Source organism: Diadema setosum, chromosome 4 (assembly GCF_964275005.1).
Source record: "Diadema setosum chromosome 4, eeDiaSeto1, whole genome shotgun sequence".
Taxonomy (NCBI): domain Eukaryota; kingdom Metazoa; phylum Echinodermata; class Echinoidea; order Diadematoida; family Diadematidae; genus Diadema; species Diadema setosum.
This window is the reverse complement of record NC_092688.1, coordinates 27,413,858-27,430,070: the sequence shown is the minus strand read 5'-3', so window position 1 is coordinate 27,430,070 and position 16,213 is coordinate 27,413,858. Positions and strand designations below refer to the sequence as shown.

General features: G+C 38.5%; 1 protein-coding gene across 1 annotated transcript in view; it reads right to left on the bottom strand.

Annotated features, from left to right (window-relative positions):
• The window catches only part of LOC140227983 (unconventional myosin-XVIIIa-like), a 200,681-nt gene that overhangs the window by 40,668 nt on the left and 143,800 nt on the right, over positions 1 to 16,213 (bottom strand). The window contains exons 25-30 of the mRNA XM_072308365.1: positions 15,563 to 15,690; positions 13,387 to 13,541; positions 12,122 to 12,245; positions 10,846 to 11,046; positions 3,204 to 3,314; positions 490 to 741 (exon numbers count right to left, since the gene is read on the bottom strand). Of these exons, the coding sequence (XP_072164466.1) occupies positions 490 to 741; positions 3,204 to 3,314; positions 10,846 to 11,046; positions 12,122 to 12,245; positions 13,387 to 13,541; positions 15,563 to 15,690 (971 nt within the window). The remainder of the gene's footprint in view (positions 1 to 489; positions 742 to 3,203; positions 3,315 to 10,845; positions 11,047 to 12,121; positions 12,246 to 13,386; positions 13,542 to 15,562; positions 15,691 to 16,213) is intronic.

The following is a 16,213-nucleotide window of genomic DNA, read 5'->3' as shown; positions in this document are numbered from 1 at the left end:
GGATAAAAAGGAGGGAAAAAACCTGATCGGATCAGCAAGAGATCAGGAAATGAGACTTGTGCTGAGCGGAAATGCTGGTAGCATTAAGACCTCAAATCTGATAAGGGTTTGAATGCCATGATGTACCATCCCTTGATCATTGTCACCTAGGTAGTGGCATTATCAGAGAATGTATTCAGGAATCAAGGCAGAAAAATGAACAGCATGCAGAGAGGAACATACAGGAAATTATACATTTAAAAAAAAAAAGAAAAAAAAAATCTTGCTAGTTTGTGTTATATGTTTGTGTGATCTACAATCACTCACAGACTGCGAGCTAGTTTGTTGCCTTAATGTCTTGTATGTATGAGATTGAGTGCTATCCCCCCCCCCCCTTCACCTTATTGTCAGTTTGGCCTTGTTCTTGACAGATATGATACAAGAATTTCTAAAAACGTTAAAGCAGCTAAAAATGCACAAGATTTTTCTTCAAGTTGTTTGAATCTTCACCTCATTCTTCAGCTGCTTGAGCTTGGCCCCGCTGGGCGCGGCCGCATTCTGCCTGTCCAGCATCGTCTGGGCGTCCTTCAGCAGGGCCTTGGTCTTCTTCAGGTCCCGCCGCAGCCGCTTCTCCGAGTCCCGGTCCACGGCAGCGGGCTTGTCCAGGAGCTCCTGGACCCGGCGCTCCAGCTCCCGTTTCTCCCGCATCACCGACTGGCGCTCCTCGTAGTCCTCCTCCAGCTGTATCTCCATCTGTTTCACCTGGAGACAGGAGACAGGATCCACAAGAGATGATTTCTTTAATATTGCTGAGGATACCATTCTTATCCTGGTACTCTACAACACTGTACAACCCCTTGAGGCCTTAACATGGGGGATTTGGGTTTTGACAGTTGTAGCCCTTCTTCCATGATATTCTCAGAATTCTCACAATGCTGGGTGCACTACTTTTCACTTTTTCTGGAAATTAAAATGAGAATCCCACTATCTGGCATATCAGGTATTAGGCATGAGAGATGAGGAATTGCATCTCAGTTCTGACGCATACTCTGAAAGATTCTTGACCAAGCACTTGTGCAAATTTATTCCTTCTAACATGACATCCAAAGTATTTTTGAACATCCAATGTGATACTTTTATTGTAGATTAACTATACAACGGAGTAACCAGAAACTGTAAAAATGAAAACTGAAGGTATGATTTTCCACTAAAAAGTAAAAACATGGCTCGAGTTTAATTTTCCTGCCAAGGGTAACGGTAGGTGAGATGTCATTGGAAGTGCAGGTTACAGGAAGCCATATCTCTCAAGTGGTTGTCCCGGCACAAGGAAATTTGTTATCTAAAACTCAACATGACAATTCAGCTGACAGGTGTTCAATGCTGGTGTCCATGTCACGCTCTTGTCTTATCTGGAATATTCTTCAACCAAATGAAGAGGGACGTGCTACTTTCAGTAAAGGAGATAAAGAAGAAATGTTATAAGGGATAACTCTCATCATGTTCAAACTTATGAGTCCAAGCTGCAGCTAAAGTAAAGATTCTAGCAAATGACTGTCAAAACAATTCAAATAAAACCATTATCCCTAGTGTGAAAGACAGTGTATTCCACAAATGTTATTCCATACATCCAAGATACTACTTTCAGTAAAGGAGATCAAGAAGAAATGTTATAAGGGATAACTCTCATCATGTTCAAACTTATGAGTCCAAGCTGCAGCTAAAGTAAAGATTCTAGCAAATGACTGTCAAAACAATTCAAATAAAACCATTATCCCTAGTGTGAAAGACAGTGTATTCCACAAATGTTATTCCATACATCCAAGATACTACTTTCAGTAAAGGAGATCAAGAAGAAATGTTATAAGGGATAACTCTCATCATGTTCAAACTTATGAGTCCAAGCTGCAGCTAAAGTAAAGATTTTAGCAAATGACTGTCAAAACAATTCAAATAAAACCTTTACCCCTAGTGTGAAAGACAATGTATTCCACAAATGTGATGCCATACATCCAAAATGCAAGTATCAGCACACTGGCAATATGATGGGGAAAGTACATGACTTGTATACTCACAGAACAATTACTGCAGCAACAACATACACAATTTTGGTGGGACCAGACTTTTTCAAAGGTACTGATTGAACATGGCATGTACACGCATCAACAATGTTACACCTCCCCTCATCACCATTTTCACATGGACACTGCTCTTCACAGAATGGAGCACTGTTCCACACAATAGCTTCACTTGCAGCAGTTGAAGACAAGAATCATTGAGGAAGGACTTCACTGTATGTGGAATATCCTTTGTAAGTTTGCCCGTTAGTAGTCACAGACCACAATCAACCTCAACAAGTTCCTGTCATAGCTATTGATCTTACCACTTCCGCTACTTGAGCAACCTTCCGCTGACAGTCACAATCTAATCTTGGACTTTTTTTTCTTTTAAATGGCCTAAAAACTGACAATGTTGCCCTATTCACCTCTTCTCTGCTTACACAATAAATGAGGGTGACACACTAGTTTATGAACAATCACCATAGTAACAGTAAACAATCTCAGAATGGTAACCCTTTGTTTATCATTAAGCCTGCGTCACATCCATTTCATCCTCAAAAACAAAAAGCATCCATCCTACAATGATATGACATCACTTCCTATAAAAGCCTCTATTTGTCTTCCTCCTTTCCAAGACGGCCAGATTGTGTTGGTGTCACATGTTTACATTCAATTCAGGAATCATTGATTCCCAAAACGCATGAATCATTCATACAAATTGTCTCCCCTCAAACCCTCTATTTTGACAACACCATCTCATTTACTCCACTTCCACCTCAAACTTTTTGATCAAACGCATGTTATCACTGCTATTACAACCTCTTTTCATTGTGGACAATTGCATGGATTTCACTAAACATTCTCTTTTTTTTTTTCATCATCATCACCATCATCATCACCATCACCATCACCATCATCATCATCATCATCATCACTGATCATCATCATCATCATCATCATCATCGAATCATCATCATCATCATCATCATTATCATTATCATCAAAGTCTTCATTTGTACCAATAGCACTCTTCATTTTCCCCTTATGCTACAATGTCTGTCCATATCCCAGTAACATCACCCTTGAAACTGGACCAGTACTACTAAAATAGTTGCGCTACCCATTTCTACATACACTGTACCAGCTGACCACCGGTAGTTTTCTCACCTTGTTCTGTGCACTGGCCCTGACTTCTTCTACCTCTTCATCCTTTGCATCCAGCTCCTTTTGGTGAGACTTCTTTAACCTCTCTAGCTGCATCTCATACCTCAGCTTTGTCTGAAACAGAGACAAGATGTGAACACACACACATACAATAAGTACACATTTATTGAGACTTTTTTAAACCTCTTCGGGGTGCGATATTCCCTTCTTTTTTTTTTTCCAACTTGCTAAATCGGGCAAGCACATTTTTAAATTGTTGCAGAACACTTGCCTGAACATGTAGTTTATTTGCCTGAAAAGAAAGTTTAAAAATATCTGAATATGAAATAACAAAAATCACTTTAAGTCAAGGACTAGTTTTAACACAATCATTTGAATAAACAGCGCACACTGATTCACAAGCTTAAAGACTTGGTTTGATCAAGGAGGTTTAAGAGTTGGAGTTCAAGAGTTGGAGTTCCAACTGGCTGTAATTACTCAAACAGTTGTCAGATTTCTATTGATGTACAAAAGAATTCCACAGGTGCATTTGTGCCTTTGATGATCGATGTTCGACGCCGCCGTCTTGCTGAGCAATCTGAAGATATCATTTTAAACGTTATCATAATATTGGCCATATTTTGCTTATAAATCTATTTATCAAATGAAATGAAATTTCACTTAATGATCAAGCATGTAAAACAAAAGCCGATCCCGTCCAGAAATTTGTGCAAAAGTGTAAATCAGAGCTGAATCATGTGAAAATGTTTAAAACTGTACCATCCTCGAAGGCCTGTTTTATCATTTTTCCACTTCATTTCCGCAAATAAAACTAATATGGAATAATCTTCAAGTACAATTCTTTATTGATAGACATGTCAGATTAGTGCCAGAGTATGCCCATTCGAGTAATTGTCATCTTTATTTCAGTATTTTTTTCCCACTTTCTTTTCGCGTGTCAGTACAACCTACCTTTTATACGACAGGACAGCGAAAAGTAATTACCATCACAAAGAAATATCTTCTTTATAGAAAGTGGCTGGTGATTATGCAATGAGACACGAGTCTATTGTCTTCCTATCTGCGTAGCAGATCCTGTTTGGCACATGCTTCAAATATTTTTGAGTGGCGGCATCGAATATCTAGCCAAGGAAATGAGACAGTTGTGACTCCATTCTCTTGAACCTCCTTGGTTTGATTGAGCATTAGTACACTACTGAATTGTCTTGCATTACACTGGGGCTTCTTCACGCAAGTGTTGGAAAGCTGCTGAAATGAAATTAAAGTGCTAAACAGTCATTATCTTTGGGCTTCTGTATGGTTGACTTCATGGGTTTGACAGGGGGAAAAGTGACAAAAGGGTTGCTTCAAAACTTTTTGCTTGCCCAATTCGGGCATTTTTTTTCCCCTCATTGTTCCATAACGCTTGGCGGACTTTTGATTTTCACTTACTTCGGGCAATCGGGCAAGTGCTTATGTAGCACCTTGCTCTTATATGCACCCCAGATCTCCACTTCATTTGAAACAGAGAGGAGCCAAGTACAAGCGAAGACTTCAGGTCATTACAAAAGCTATTGGGAATTCTTACTTAGAATCCAAATAAGCATTTGGACAGGGGCTTAATACTCTGATCTCCAAAATGCTGGTTTATTTCAAATGCCTGTTAATAAGCTTGAGTTCCTTGGCGATTGGGTATGTATATCCCAGACTTACAGACTTATCTTCTTTATGTGCATTTAATGACTGAACTTAGTATGAAAAAGATGGGGTTTTACAAAAAAAAAAAAAATGTAAAGACTCGAGTGGTTCTTTTCAACTTCAATGTATTACAGTAATCGCATCCCCTGATAATGATTACTGCCATACATAAAAAGTAAAAAGAAGAAAAAAGAACAAGAACAAAGCATCAATGGAAGCTGCAGTTGGTTACAAATGTGTAGAAATACTAGCATACTGACAAGTACCTTTAATCTATATGAACTACATTGCAAATCCGCTGGTACATGTACATCTATGGGAGCATTGCGAACCTCATAGACAGCACTTAAAAAGTTGATATCAGTTTCTGTGTTACCCCATTAAATTGAACAGAAAATGAAACTGCAATCTTCTGTAAGATGTACACGTACATACTGAATGTGAGCATCAAAACTTGATGTGTATTGTGATTAATATGTGCTATCAATGAGGTCATATGCTTGCTAGAGCAGATTAATAGCATGTTTTACATTTCTGGCTGTAAGCTCAACAGTCATTGCAAGAGATATTCTACGACAAATATCTATACCGGTACATGTACCAAGAAATTACTATGGCGTATCAAATACAGCTGATACGCCAGCTGTATTTTCCAGCTCTTTTACAATTTCAGAGAAAATAGCGATGGCTAGTAATCATAGCACCCACCATATGTTTAATCTTTAATAATGACATATATGGGATTTAAAGTAAGAAAGGAAAGAGTCCCTATAATCAACTCGTATTTCCTTTCTGTGTCTAAACTCATGTTTAATGGCCTATGTTTACAGACTATTTTTTCTCAATGAGAAACCAATCATACATGTATAAAACAGATAGGATTCATGATATTACTTTGATGTACAACTCACACAACTATTTACCACAGCCTACTCAACACAGCAATTTCAGTTCAGGATCTATATTGTAGAGTCAAAACCATTGATCAGAAACAGACATCTCTCATACGGGAAGTTTCTCACTTTTCTGTGGTTTCTGAGTCGATGTAGCATGGAATAATGTTTGATACTTAAAAGACAAATAGGCTGGACCAGCAGATGATCTTGATACAAAGTAGCTGGTCCGAGATAACCTATGTTGTCTCACAGAGATCATAGTAAAAACCCAACAACATCATAAAGCAAATAATCAAAACCAGAAATACACAACACTCAATGTTGCTGCTACTGGGACTCACATAAAAACTACAAGAAATGTGGTAACATCTATCAAACTCACCCGAGGCCTGTCAGCTCCGTACAATTTTACAGAGCGCCGTAAATAGTAAGCAACTCTAAAAAAATGACTTACACGTTGCGTGAGAAGAGAGCCGAAATACCTGACACCAATGCTATTCCCTGTATAACCATGACCCCACCGTGTAATTCTTACTGGCAGGATATTCCAGTATCAATTTCACCCAAAGCAAGCAACTTACCCAAATATTATTCTTAATGACCACAGCATCACGTCAGTAGCATACTGGAATGCTACAGCTATAATGTACTTTGTACAGAAGACTAAAAAAAAAAGAAGAAGAAAAAAACAAAATAAAAACGCAACCAAAACCAAAAATTGACCATGAGACTACGCCTGGCTTCCATCCAGATTGACTGGTCACCTTTACTATCTAGACTTGCAGAAAGGAAGTTACTCCCATAATGAGTTCCTGTACAACCCACTGGGTAGTCTGATATATATTTTGGTCTTTCCTCATTTTTTTTTTCTCTCCTCCCCTTTATGTTTTTCTGTGTTTTTCCCCTCTCTCTTTGCCCCTCCATGAGTAACAGTCATTCTGAATAATCACATGTCTGTCCCTATCCTAGTACTATACATTGTATGTCTGTCTGTCCGTCACTCTCTCCACTTCTATCCTTTCCCAATCTATAGTTACACTTGCCTCTGTATCCTTACATATTAGGTTAGAAATCTCCAGCATACTTAGTACTAATAGACTGAACAAGAAATATCTTGCAGTGTCACACATAGCGTGTTATTTATCTTCCCTGCAAAGTAGACTGGGTGTTAAAGAAAGCCACAACTCTTTAGGTACTAGGGACTCTGCCCCTGGAGCCTAATTTGGGCCAATAACAACAGTGTATTCCCTATCACAGGTTTGGTAAAATTCTGACCATGTTTGTAAACATAAAAATATCATGAACTTCTATATCCTTTGTATTATGCATACATTTGGATCATTTGTCATTTATTTCACATCTACCAACACTCAGCTGTATTCCAATGATATATCAATATGCCAAAAGTTTCGACACACTGCACTTTTTAAAGAAATTTTCTTTGTACAGTTTACTTTACAACGAAACATACAAATTGTATGGTCATACCAAAGACTGACAATGGAAGGATAATTCTCCCACTTAGGTCTCCCATTCAGCCTACTGAACTTACATTGCAAAGCTTTTCACTTGCAAATCTGCACTGATTAAGCACAGAAGAAGATAAATACTGCTGACACAGTATTGGTGGCACATACTGTGTGTTTTTCCTTAGCAGCAATATACCGTAATCCACTCTCAAATATATTGGAACAGTATTTACAAAAAACTGGTCATACTTACTAAGATAAGAATGACATAATGAATGAACCATTTTCTTGATCTTTAAACAATTTTGATCTTTGTCTCAACTAAAGAAGCCAAGATAGAATCAAAGACAGATATATGCCTAGACAGAAATGAGAGGGTATCACAATGTGGCTATAAATTCACAGGCAAAGTTTCACATAAATGATTTCTCCACAGAAAAAAAACCCCAACCACACACTGCATAATTCTAGCTTGAAAGGGGGAGGGGCAAGCTACAGGGTACGATGACACCTTACATTTTGTAACTCGTCACTATCCCAGTCACCAGCCATGTTCCTCTCTCTCATCTCCACCTTGCTGAAGTCTTCTTCTACTTTGCAAATCAACAAAGCTGTCAAAGATCTACTCCAGAATGTCCAAATATACAACTCAACAAATCCCCTTGTGTCGACTGAGGCACTCTGCTTGTAGTACTACAAATGATTTACTTATTTGATGAGAGAATGCATCGTTCAATTTATGGGCATTGTTTGGGGCTATTGTTACCAGGTTTACAAAGTCCCATTTACTGTGTACTGCTCGACTTCGTCTCTATGCAGCCAAGGTTGCTGACAACACGTCAAATAGCCAAAAAAACAGGCAAAGTGAGGGCGGAATTCAGCAACCACAAATTGGTACACCCACTCTTTTCATCCTGCTATTAACCTAAACAATCCCTCATGCATGTCCCCTTACAATACACCAACATACCTAAAATGTCATGATTGTGTGTCAGGGAAAGCAACACAAGAAATATTGACTGTAGACTTAATATTTATTCACTCGGTGACTGTATATGAAAAATATATATATCAAAGCTGCCAGTTACTTAGAACATGATACTCTGCTTCACACACATCTTGATATCTTCCCCCTCCTAAAGTTGACAAAGGGAATACTGTTTTGGTTTCATCTCAAAGCAGTTCACAAGTTGTCATATCCAAAAAACAAACAAACAAACAAACAAATAAACAAACAGAAACAAAAACTGAGCAATCGCATATAAAATCCATTACTTTTGTTTTGTACAACCACACAACAGTCATTGTTGTCATAAAGAAATGAAACTTTGTGGTTTTCAAACAGTTAAAAAAAAATTGACAAGATTTCACTTATTTGGTTTTATATAAGTTTGAAAAGCTTTTTAAGGATTAATAACTATAACTGCAACACACTGATCCCTGTACCCTATAGACACATCTCTGGTAAACACAGAAAACATGGAAAATGGCCCAAATATACAAGTATAGGTTACACCAAGTCCACACATTCTGTAAAAAATGATCCTGTAAATGCATGTGACACTTTGCATATCATACAAACAGAAGTCCAATAATGACTGCATGCAGACACAGGTATGGGCAAGGTATCCCTGCTTTACGCTTCTTTCAGTCCAGTGACTTAATTCAAACCATGGAGTTCTCACAACTCTATAAAATTATGGTTTTGAATTAAACAACCTTTGTGAATTTGAAGCAATGTCTCTATCACCCTTTGGGCCAGAAGCATAGAAAGATTTACTCAGAAAATCAAAGTATTCTAGAATAAATGAGAGGCCTCCTTGGGAATGCAAAATACTACGACCCTACAGCAACCCAAGTTGATTCTCATCAGGAAACCTAGAAGAGTCCTTTCATCACATATGGTCAGGGATATTAGAATTGTAGAGTGTCTGTGATTTTAAACTCAGATGATGAAAAAGACTATCATTCCATTGCATTGTTGCAATACACAAACTTTTTAAAAGAATCTTCTCCTATTCAATTTTTTCTCATATCACCAGACAACAAAAGCCTTCAATCACAAATATTCTCACATCTAGAGGGCATACAACAATAACTGACTTTTTCCAAAAAAAGAAGGTTCATTCATATTATACGACTGCACGTCCAGACCATTTTATTCCCAAGCCTCTAGCTGTCCATTCATAAGAGGAAATGGGTCAGTTTGTGGTCAAGGATGCAAGGGGAGTCAGCTGGCTGGCAGACTGTTTCTCACTGGTGCTCATTGGAGCATGACCCACGACAGACAATTCTGGGCAAAATATATGCTTAGTTTCCAGTACTGATAGTATCATCAACACCTACACACCATTAAATAAACCAATTGGGTCAAAACCACTGGAACAAGGTGCATTGCAACAGCAATCACATCCTTGCTAGCGTTGTTTTGCCTTACAGAGAGCATTCACGTTAAACAGAACGATAACCATTTTTCAATGTCAATGCTGAAGAATCCTCCACAGTCAAAACATCATATTCAAAGAAAATTAAATCATTCTAGTAAAATTAAATAATAAGCACGGCAGAAATAAGAGTCTATATAACTTTTCTACAGGAATCAAGTCATATTTAATAACTGTTGAGTACCATCGACGCGAGGATTAAGTACACGATGTATGACAGTCCTGTATGGCTACAGATAGCAACTATCTGAACACAGTACAGCTATAGTTCAAACCTACATCCCAACCCACAAAAACAGTCTAGTTTGTGGGGTTTCAAAGTGTGATGTGTTATAATAGGCAATTTAATGCACAGAGCAGTGAATGCTTTAGGGGAGGGGTAGCTACTACAGACAGGACATGAGCTGTCAAAATGTATAACACTTTAAGCAAGTTTTTACTGTCTGCGAGCTTGCCCCTGCATAACCCCACTGTGGAGATCTGTGAGGATTGTCTGCTGCCCTCTAGGGACAGGCTAATTACAGCTAACTCTCACAACTGACACTGAAAATCTGAGCACACCAAGTTTCTTGACATTTCCAGGCAAAATTACCCCAAAGGCAATTCAAGGCAACTCCACACCATATCTTCAAATACCTTTGATGAATCAGGCAGTCACTCAAAATCAAAATCAGGCCAAAAATACAAAAGTTATGGAGGTTATGGTTTTATATGCTTTGATGAACTTGCGTATTGAGCTAAGATAAGGTGATAATGACATGGCCTGACAAGTTTCCCACTGACCAACAGACAGATCTCCTGTATTTCCTGTTTTCACATGCTGTCATGCTGTCTTGCTGTGTTACAATAACCTGGCATTAAAAGACATACAAAGGGTGGAAATCAGTTTAAAATTCATTGATCAAACACATGGTTTTATGATAACTTTGTGGTCACAAAGATCAATGGAAGTTATGAATTGTTTACAACATCACCGCACTGTCCCAACCAAACACATTATTTTGTAAGAAAATGTGAACTTTAGACGCCATAACTTTCTTATGTTATGTCCAATTTCTATGAAACACATTATCATTCTGTTTAAAATCAACTTGAACATATTGTGGTGTTGCACAGTAAAGTCGACAGGTGTTGTAAGAGAATGGAATGGCGCCCTCACCTGTTCTAGCTGCTGGATCTGTCCTGCCTGGTCATCCAGCTCCTCCTCCTGGTCCTGTAGCTTGGTCTCCAGCTCTCTCTTGGCCTTCTTGAGGGCTGCTACCTCCTTGACCTCCATGGTGTCATGGGAGGACAGGTCCTCCATCTCACTGGTCAGCTGCTCAATCTTGTCTTCCTTTAGCTTGACCTCTGACCTCATGTCCTGGACACACCATTCAGGCATTGAAAGAGACAGAAATAAAATGATTTGTGAAATCAGAAGATGATGATGATGATGATGATAATAATAATAATGATCAGGATGATGATGATGAAAAAGTGATCCCAATATAAGAAGAGTATAATGATAAAGATGATGATGAAGATGATAATAATGAAAGAGTAATTACACAATATGAAGATAATAATACAGATAATACAGATGGTAATGACGACGATTTGGATAAAATTAATTATCTATCCAATGAAGCCTCTTTAGAATGAATACTACTTTTTTTTTTCTTTTTTTTTTTTCAGAAGGCTCTGCCAATATTACTTCTTCAGGATTCACAGGTACCCATTTAAAAACCAGAGAGAAGAGGCACATTGTGGTTAAAACCTCTTGGGCACGGACAGGATTTAAACACAGGACATCCATCTGCAATGCAGGAGCCTTATCTACAGTGCTCTTGCTTTTTCCTCAATGCTTTCATCTTCTCCTAAAAGGCTTTGTTTCTACAAGCAGCATATCACATCCAACATAAACTGTCTCTTCATCTTCCTTTCCTACAAATTGTAATCAAAATATAAGAGGCTCTTAGTCACTATTTAAAGATCAAGACAACAACAAAAAAAAGGTATGGTACATGATGTTAAATATGAGTTCTAACATCAGCACATGCAACGTACAGCATATGCATTCAATTTTCCTCAACGAAAGTTCCGTGTGTCATTTTGCCCAATTTATATGTTTAACATGAGTTTCAAGCTTGCAACATCTACTGGAACACACTATGACACAAATCCGGCCATTCCCAGGGAATGTAAGACAGTCAGTTGCTGTGTGATAAGCTAGGCCATCCCATGCACATACATCGTAGCACTCAACTGCACAGCATCAATGTTATAGTTGTACAACTCTGAAGAAAATCAGGAATTTCTTTTCTCCTACTCATCATATTGGCAAAATGATTCTGGCATCTGGATGGTCTTCAATAATTATGACACTCAGAACAGACCAGAGAAACACACAAGGAAAAAATAAAGAAAATGTTTTCAGCCATGTAAGTGGGACTGACCTCAAGTTGCTGTGTAAGAAGAAAGTTCTCTCCCTGGATCTTGTCCTTCTCCCTCTGTAGTCTCTCCTTGGCAGACTTCTCATGCTGCATGTCTTGCTGCACCTTGGACAGCTCCGTATCAAACCTGGAGATAGACAAACATGGCGGACTCTTTTAATTCATTGCAGACAAGTCCGGGGTATAATCACACAGATCTCTATAGGAAACAAGTGTTATGGCAAAGTCAGCCTGTCCTCAATGGGTTGTTAGGAGAGGCTCCACAAGCACTGGGATTTTACATGCAGAATTGGATGGTTCCAACATTGGATAGATATTTTGAAAGGACACACTCTTCTAGCAGTAAAAAATATGCAACTATTTAAGATGAAATGTGGAATTCACACACTTTCATACTCTTGAGAAAATTCTACCTTGTAGTGCCTTATTGTCCTCAATCAATCATTTTCATTTTCACAGATGCGTAATATTTTCAAGCCAGTCAGAAATGAAACCCTGTTGTGTCCCAATGCAGCATTGAAAAAACATGTAACTGCAAGGAGCAGGAATTCAAGATTTAATTTATGGCAAGGACTAGTTTCCCTCTGCATATCTGTACAAACATATTGTTCTTCAAGGTACAATGTACCTTTCTCAAACTATACTTTTACTGAAAACTATAAGGACAAGATGTAGACATCTGCAGAATTTAGAGGCATTGTACTAGCCAGTGTCATAATGCATTAAAATATATAAATATCACTCTCTTTATTGTATAGAAATATGCAATACTGATAGTCCCATTCATTAGACACTAGACAAAGAATGCCAACTGGATATACCAGTCACTATCGTGAGACACAGGCCTTAAAAGGGGTGTCTTACTGAGCGGCAATTGTTTGTGAACCAAGTAAATTGTAAGTTTCATCAGGATTTGTCATCAGGTTTGCGAATTGAATTGCAACCATTTACAAATTTGATTGCAACTGCCTACAAACCCTAACGAAACCTAAAATTTGCTAAAATTTGCTATGTTTGCAAACATTCCCCGCTTAGTGAGATACTTCCTTTAAGGAAAACTCCTACAAACCTCAGTAAACACTCTCACAAGCTTTGGAGCCATCACATGACTTTACAGCCATCAAACTCTGTATGAGATTTGACTACATTACACAAACATTCCATGTCTCCTCAGAGTGACCACCATCTGTGGTCCATCACAAACTGTGCAGTCACTGCCACCCTAATGGGGGCGGTCCGACACCAGCCACGCCCGGTGGGAGCCTTACCTGCGCTGCTTCTTCTCCAGGTCAGAGTTCCTGGTGGTCTGGCTCTCCAGGTGAAGCTTCATGTCCTGAGATTCCTCCACCAGTTTCTGGGAGCGACGCTTGAAGCCCACCACCTGTCTCTTGTACTCCTCAGCCTCCTCCAATGCCTCCATCAGCTGGGTGGGCAGATGGACAACAATTGGAACAATTTTGAGATCAAATTTTGCAAATTTTACCATGACAAATGTCACATTCATATATCAATCAAAGAGTGGCATTTGTATCCTGTGATAATTTGTACTCGGTGTGATTGAAGGAAATTCCATCCTTTATGTTGCATTGTATGAAAACTGAAAATATTTTAGATCATGTATTGCAGAGTTTACCATGATGGATGTAACATTTATGTATAAAAGAATGTCATTTGTGTCCTGTGGTAATTGTACTCCGTGTGATTGAAGGGAAATTCCATCTTGATATAACATTGCTTTGTATGAAAACAGAAAAACCAGTGAAGTCATTCAAAGAAAATTTTGAAGAAAAAAAAAAAACAGACATGTAAAAAAAATAAATTATGGATTGTAAAAGTTTATAGAGTATTAAAGACAAAGTGGCATCTCTGTGTGATGGAGGTGTTGAGCAACTCTCAATTTGTTTCTTTCGCAAAATTTCACTGATTTCCATTTTTCTCAAATATTTGGGCACAAGCAAACAACTTATTTGCTGAGAAAGACATGCAGACACGTATTACGGTTTTTTACATCACCAAGAACAGGTCTGAGAAACTTTTTCTTGAAAAAATATTGAAAATTCTGTTTCCATACAGAGCAGCATAATATCAGGAATTTTCATGTAAATTCACCCATAAGCCCATGAAGCATTACAATATCAGGAGTTGAGTATGATTCTTTCCCAGTATTCTTTTCAGAGTAATTTCAACAGAAAATTAAATCTTACTGGGGCATGTAAAAAAAGGGGGATTTTTTGACAAAATTCAACTAGAAATGTCGCTACAGCGACTGGTTATACCCCCGCCAAACAACATTTCATAAGCTTTGGTCAAAAAACTGAGGAAGTAGTTAAATCCGCAAGATCTTTCCTTGATCTTCTGCCATTAATATGAAGTTACCATGGCAACGTACTTTTGGGTACTGTCGAAAAATGCGTCTTGCACATCTACAACCAAAGGCACACATCTGTACCAAGTTTCATGGAAATTGGGCAAAAACTGAGGAAGTAGTTTGCAACACAAAATTTTCCATCATTTTGGCTCATAATATGTGAGCTGTTACCATGGCAACATACTTTTTGTCACTGTCAAGAAATGTGTCATGCTGACCTATATCCTAAGACAAACATTCAATATGAATTCCATGAGAATTGGAAGAACACTGATGAAGCAGTTTTGCCATGAAGCATTTTGCCCTATATTTTACCAATAACATGCCGTTACCATGGCAACGCACTTTTTGCCACTGCGGAAATATGTGTCTTGCACGTTAACATATTCAGATGAACATCTGTACCTAATTTCATAAAAATTGATCAAAAACTGTGGGAGGAGTTCGCGACGCAAGATTTGTACCCATTTTTGCCCATAATATGCCGTTACCATGGCAACGTACTTTTGGGTACTGTCAAAAAATATGTCTTGCACATCTACAACCCAAGGCACACATCTGTGCCAAGTTTTATGGGAATCGGTTGAAAACTGAGGAAGTAGTTCGCGACGCAAGATTTGCAACGGACCGACCGCCCGACCGCCCGACCGCCCAACCGTCCGCTGATTCCTATATACCCCCTTCAAACTTCGTTTGGCGGGGGTATAATGAATACAGTTATGAATACCTGAAGCCAATACATGACAAACATAGTGTCCAGTGAGCACATCAGTAGATCTGCCTGAGCAATATACAACAGTTCTCTGTTTTTGTATGTTCCCGGCAAATTACTTTATACACAGTCTCTCTTTTACAGTGGTTTTCATATATCATGAATATTATGAATATCATGCTTTTATCTATAAAAACAAAAAATACAATGATTGCACATTCTCTATTTGTGATTTTCCCTTTAATTTCACACACATCTGATCTAGAATGGGTAACTCCAAATACTAATTGTGAATGTCTGTTGTGTTGTACACCCACATGCAGACTTCTGTGTTGCTCAAAGATCTAATCATATTCTTCCTTACCTTTCTCTCCACAGATTTCCTGGTGGTTGCCATGGTTTCTAGCTGCTCCTCATGCTCCTGTTGCAATCTCTTCTTGCCTAGCTCCATTTCTTTCCTCAGCTGCATGTATTTCAGACGATACACAGAATCTGGGAGGGAACAAGGCAGGCCAAGAATAGCATTAACATTGTCATCATCACCACCATCGTTATCATCATCATCACCATCAACATCATCATCATCATCATCAGCGGCATCATCGTCATCATTATCATCAGCAGCATCACCACCATCATCATCATTGTCATCATCCTCCTCCTCCTCTTCCTCATCATCATCATCATCATCATCATCATCATCATCATCATCACAGGGCTGCCTACATCCACTCATCAATATCAAAGCCACATGCATTGTAGGGGGCAAAAATAATTCCTGTATTAGGTAGTCTTTTCTAGTCTCTTATCTTGATATGAAGATTGCAGTATTAAGGGAGCCTTCTAGCAGCTGTCACCACCATCACCACCATCACCACCATTATCATTATCATCATCATCATCATCATCACCACCACCACCACCACCATCATCATCATCATCATCATTCATCATCACCACCACAATCATTATCACTACCACCATCATCATCTTCATTACCATAGTCAGCAGCCAA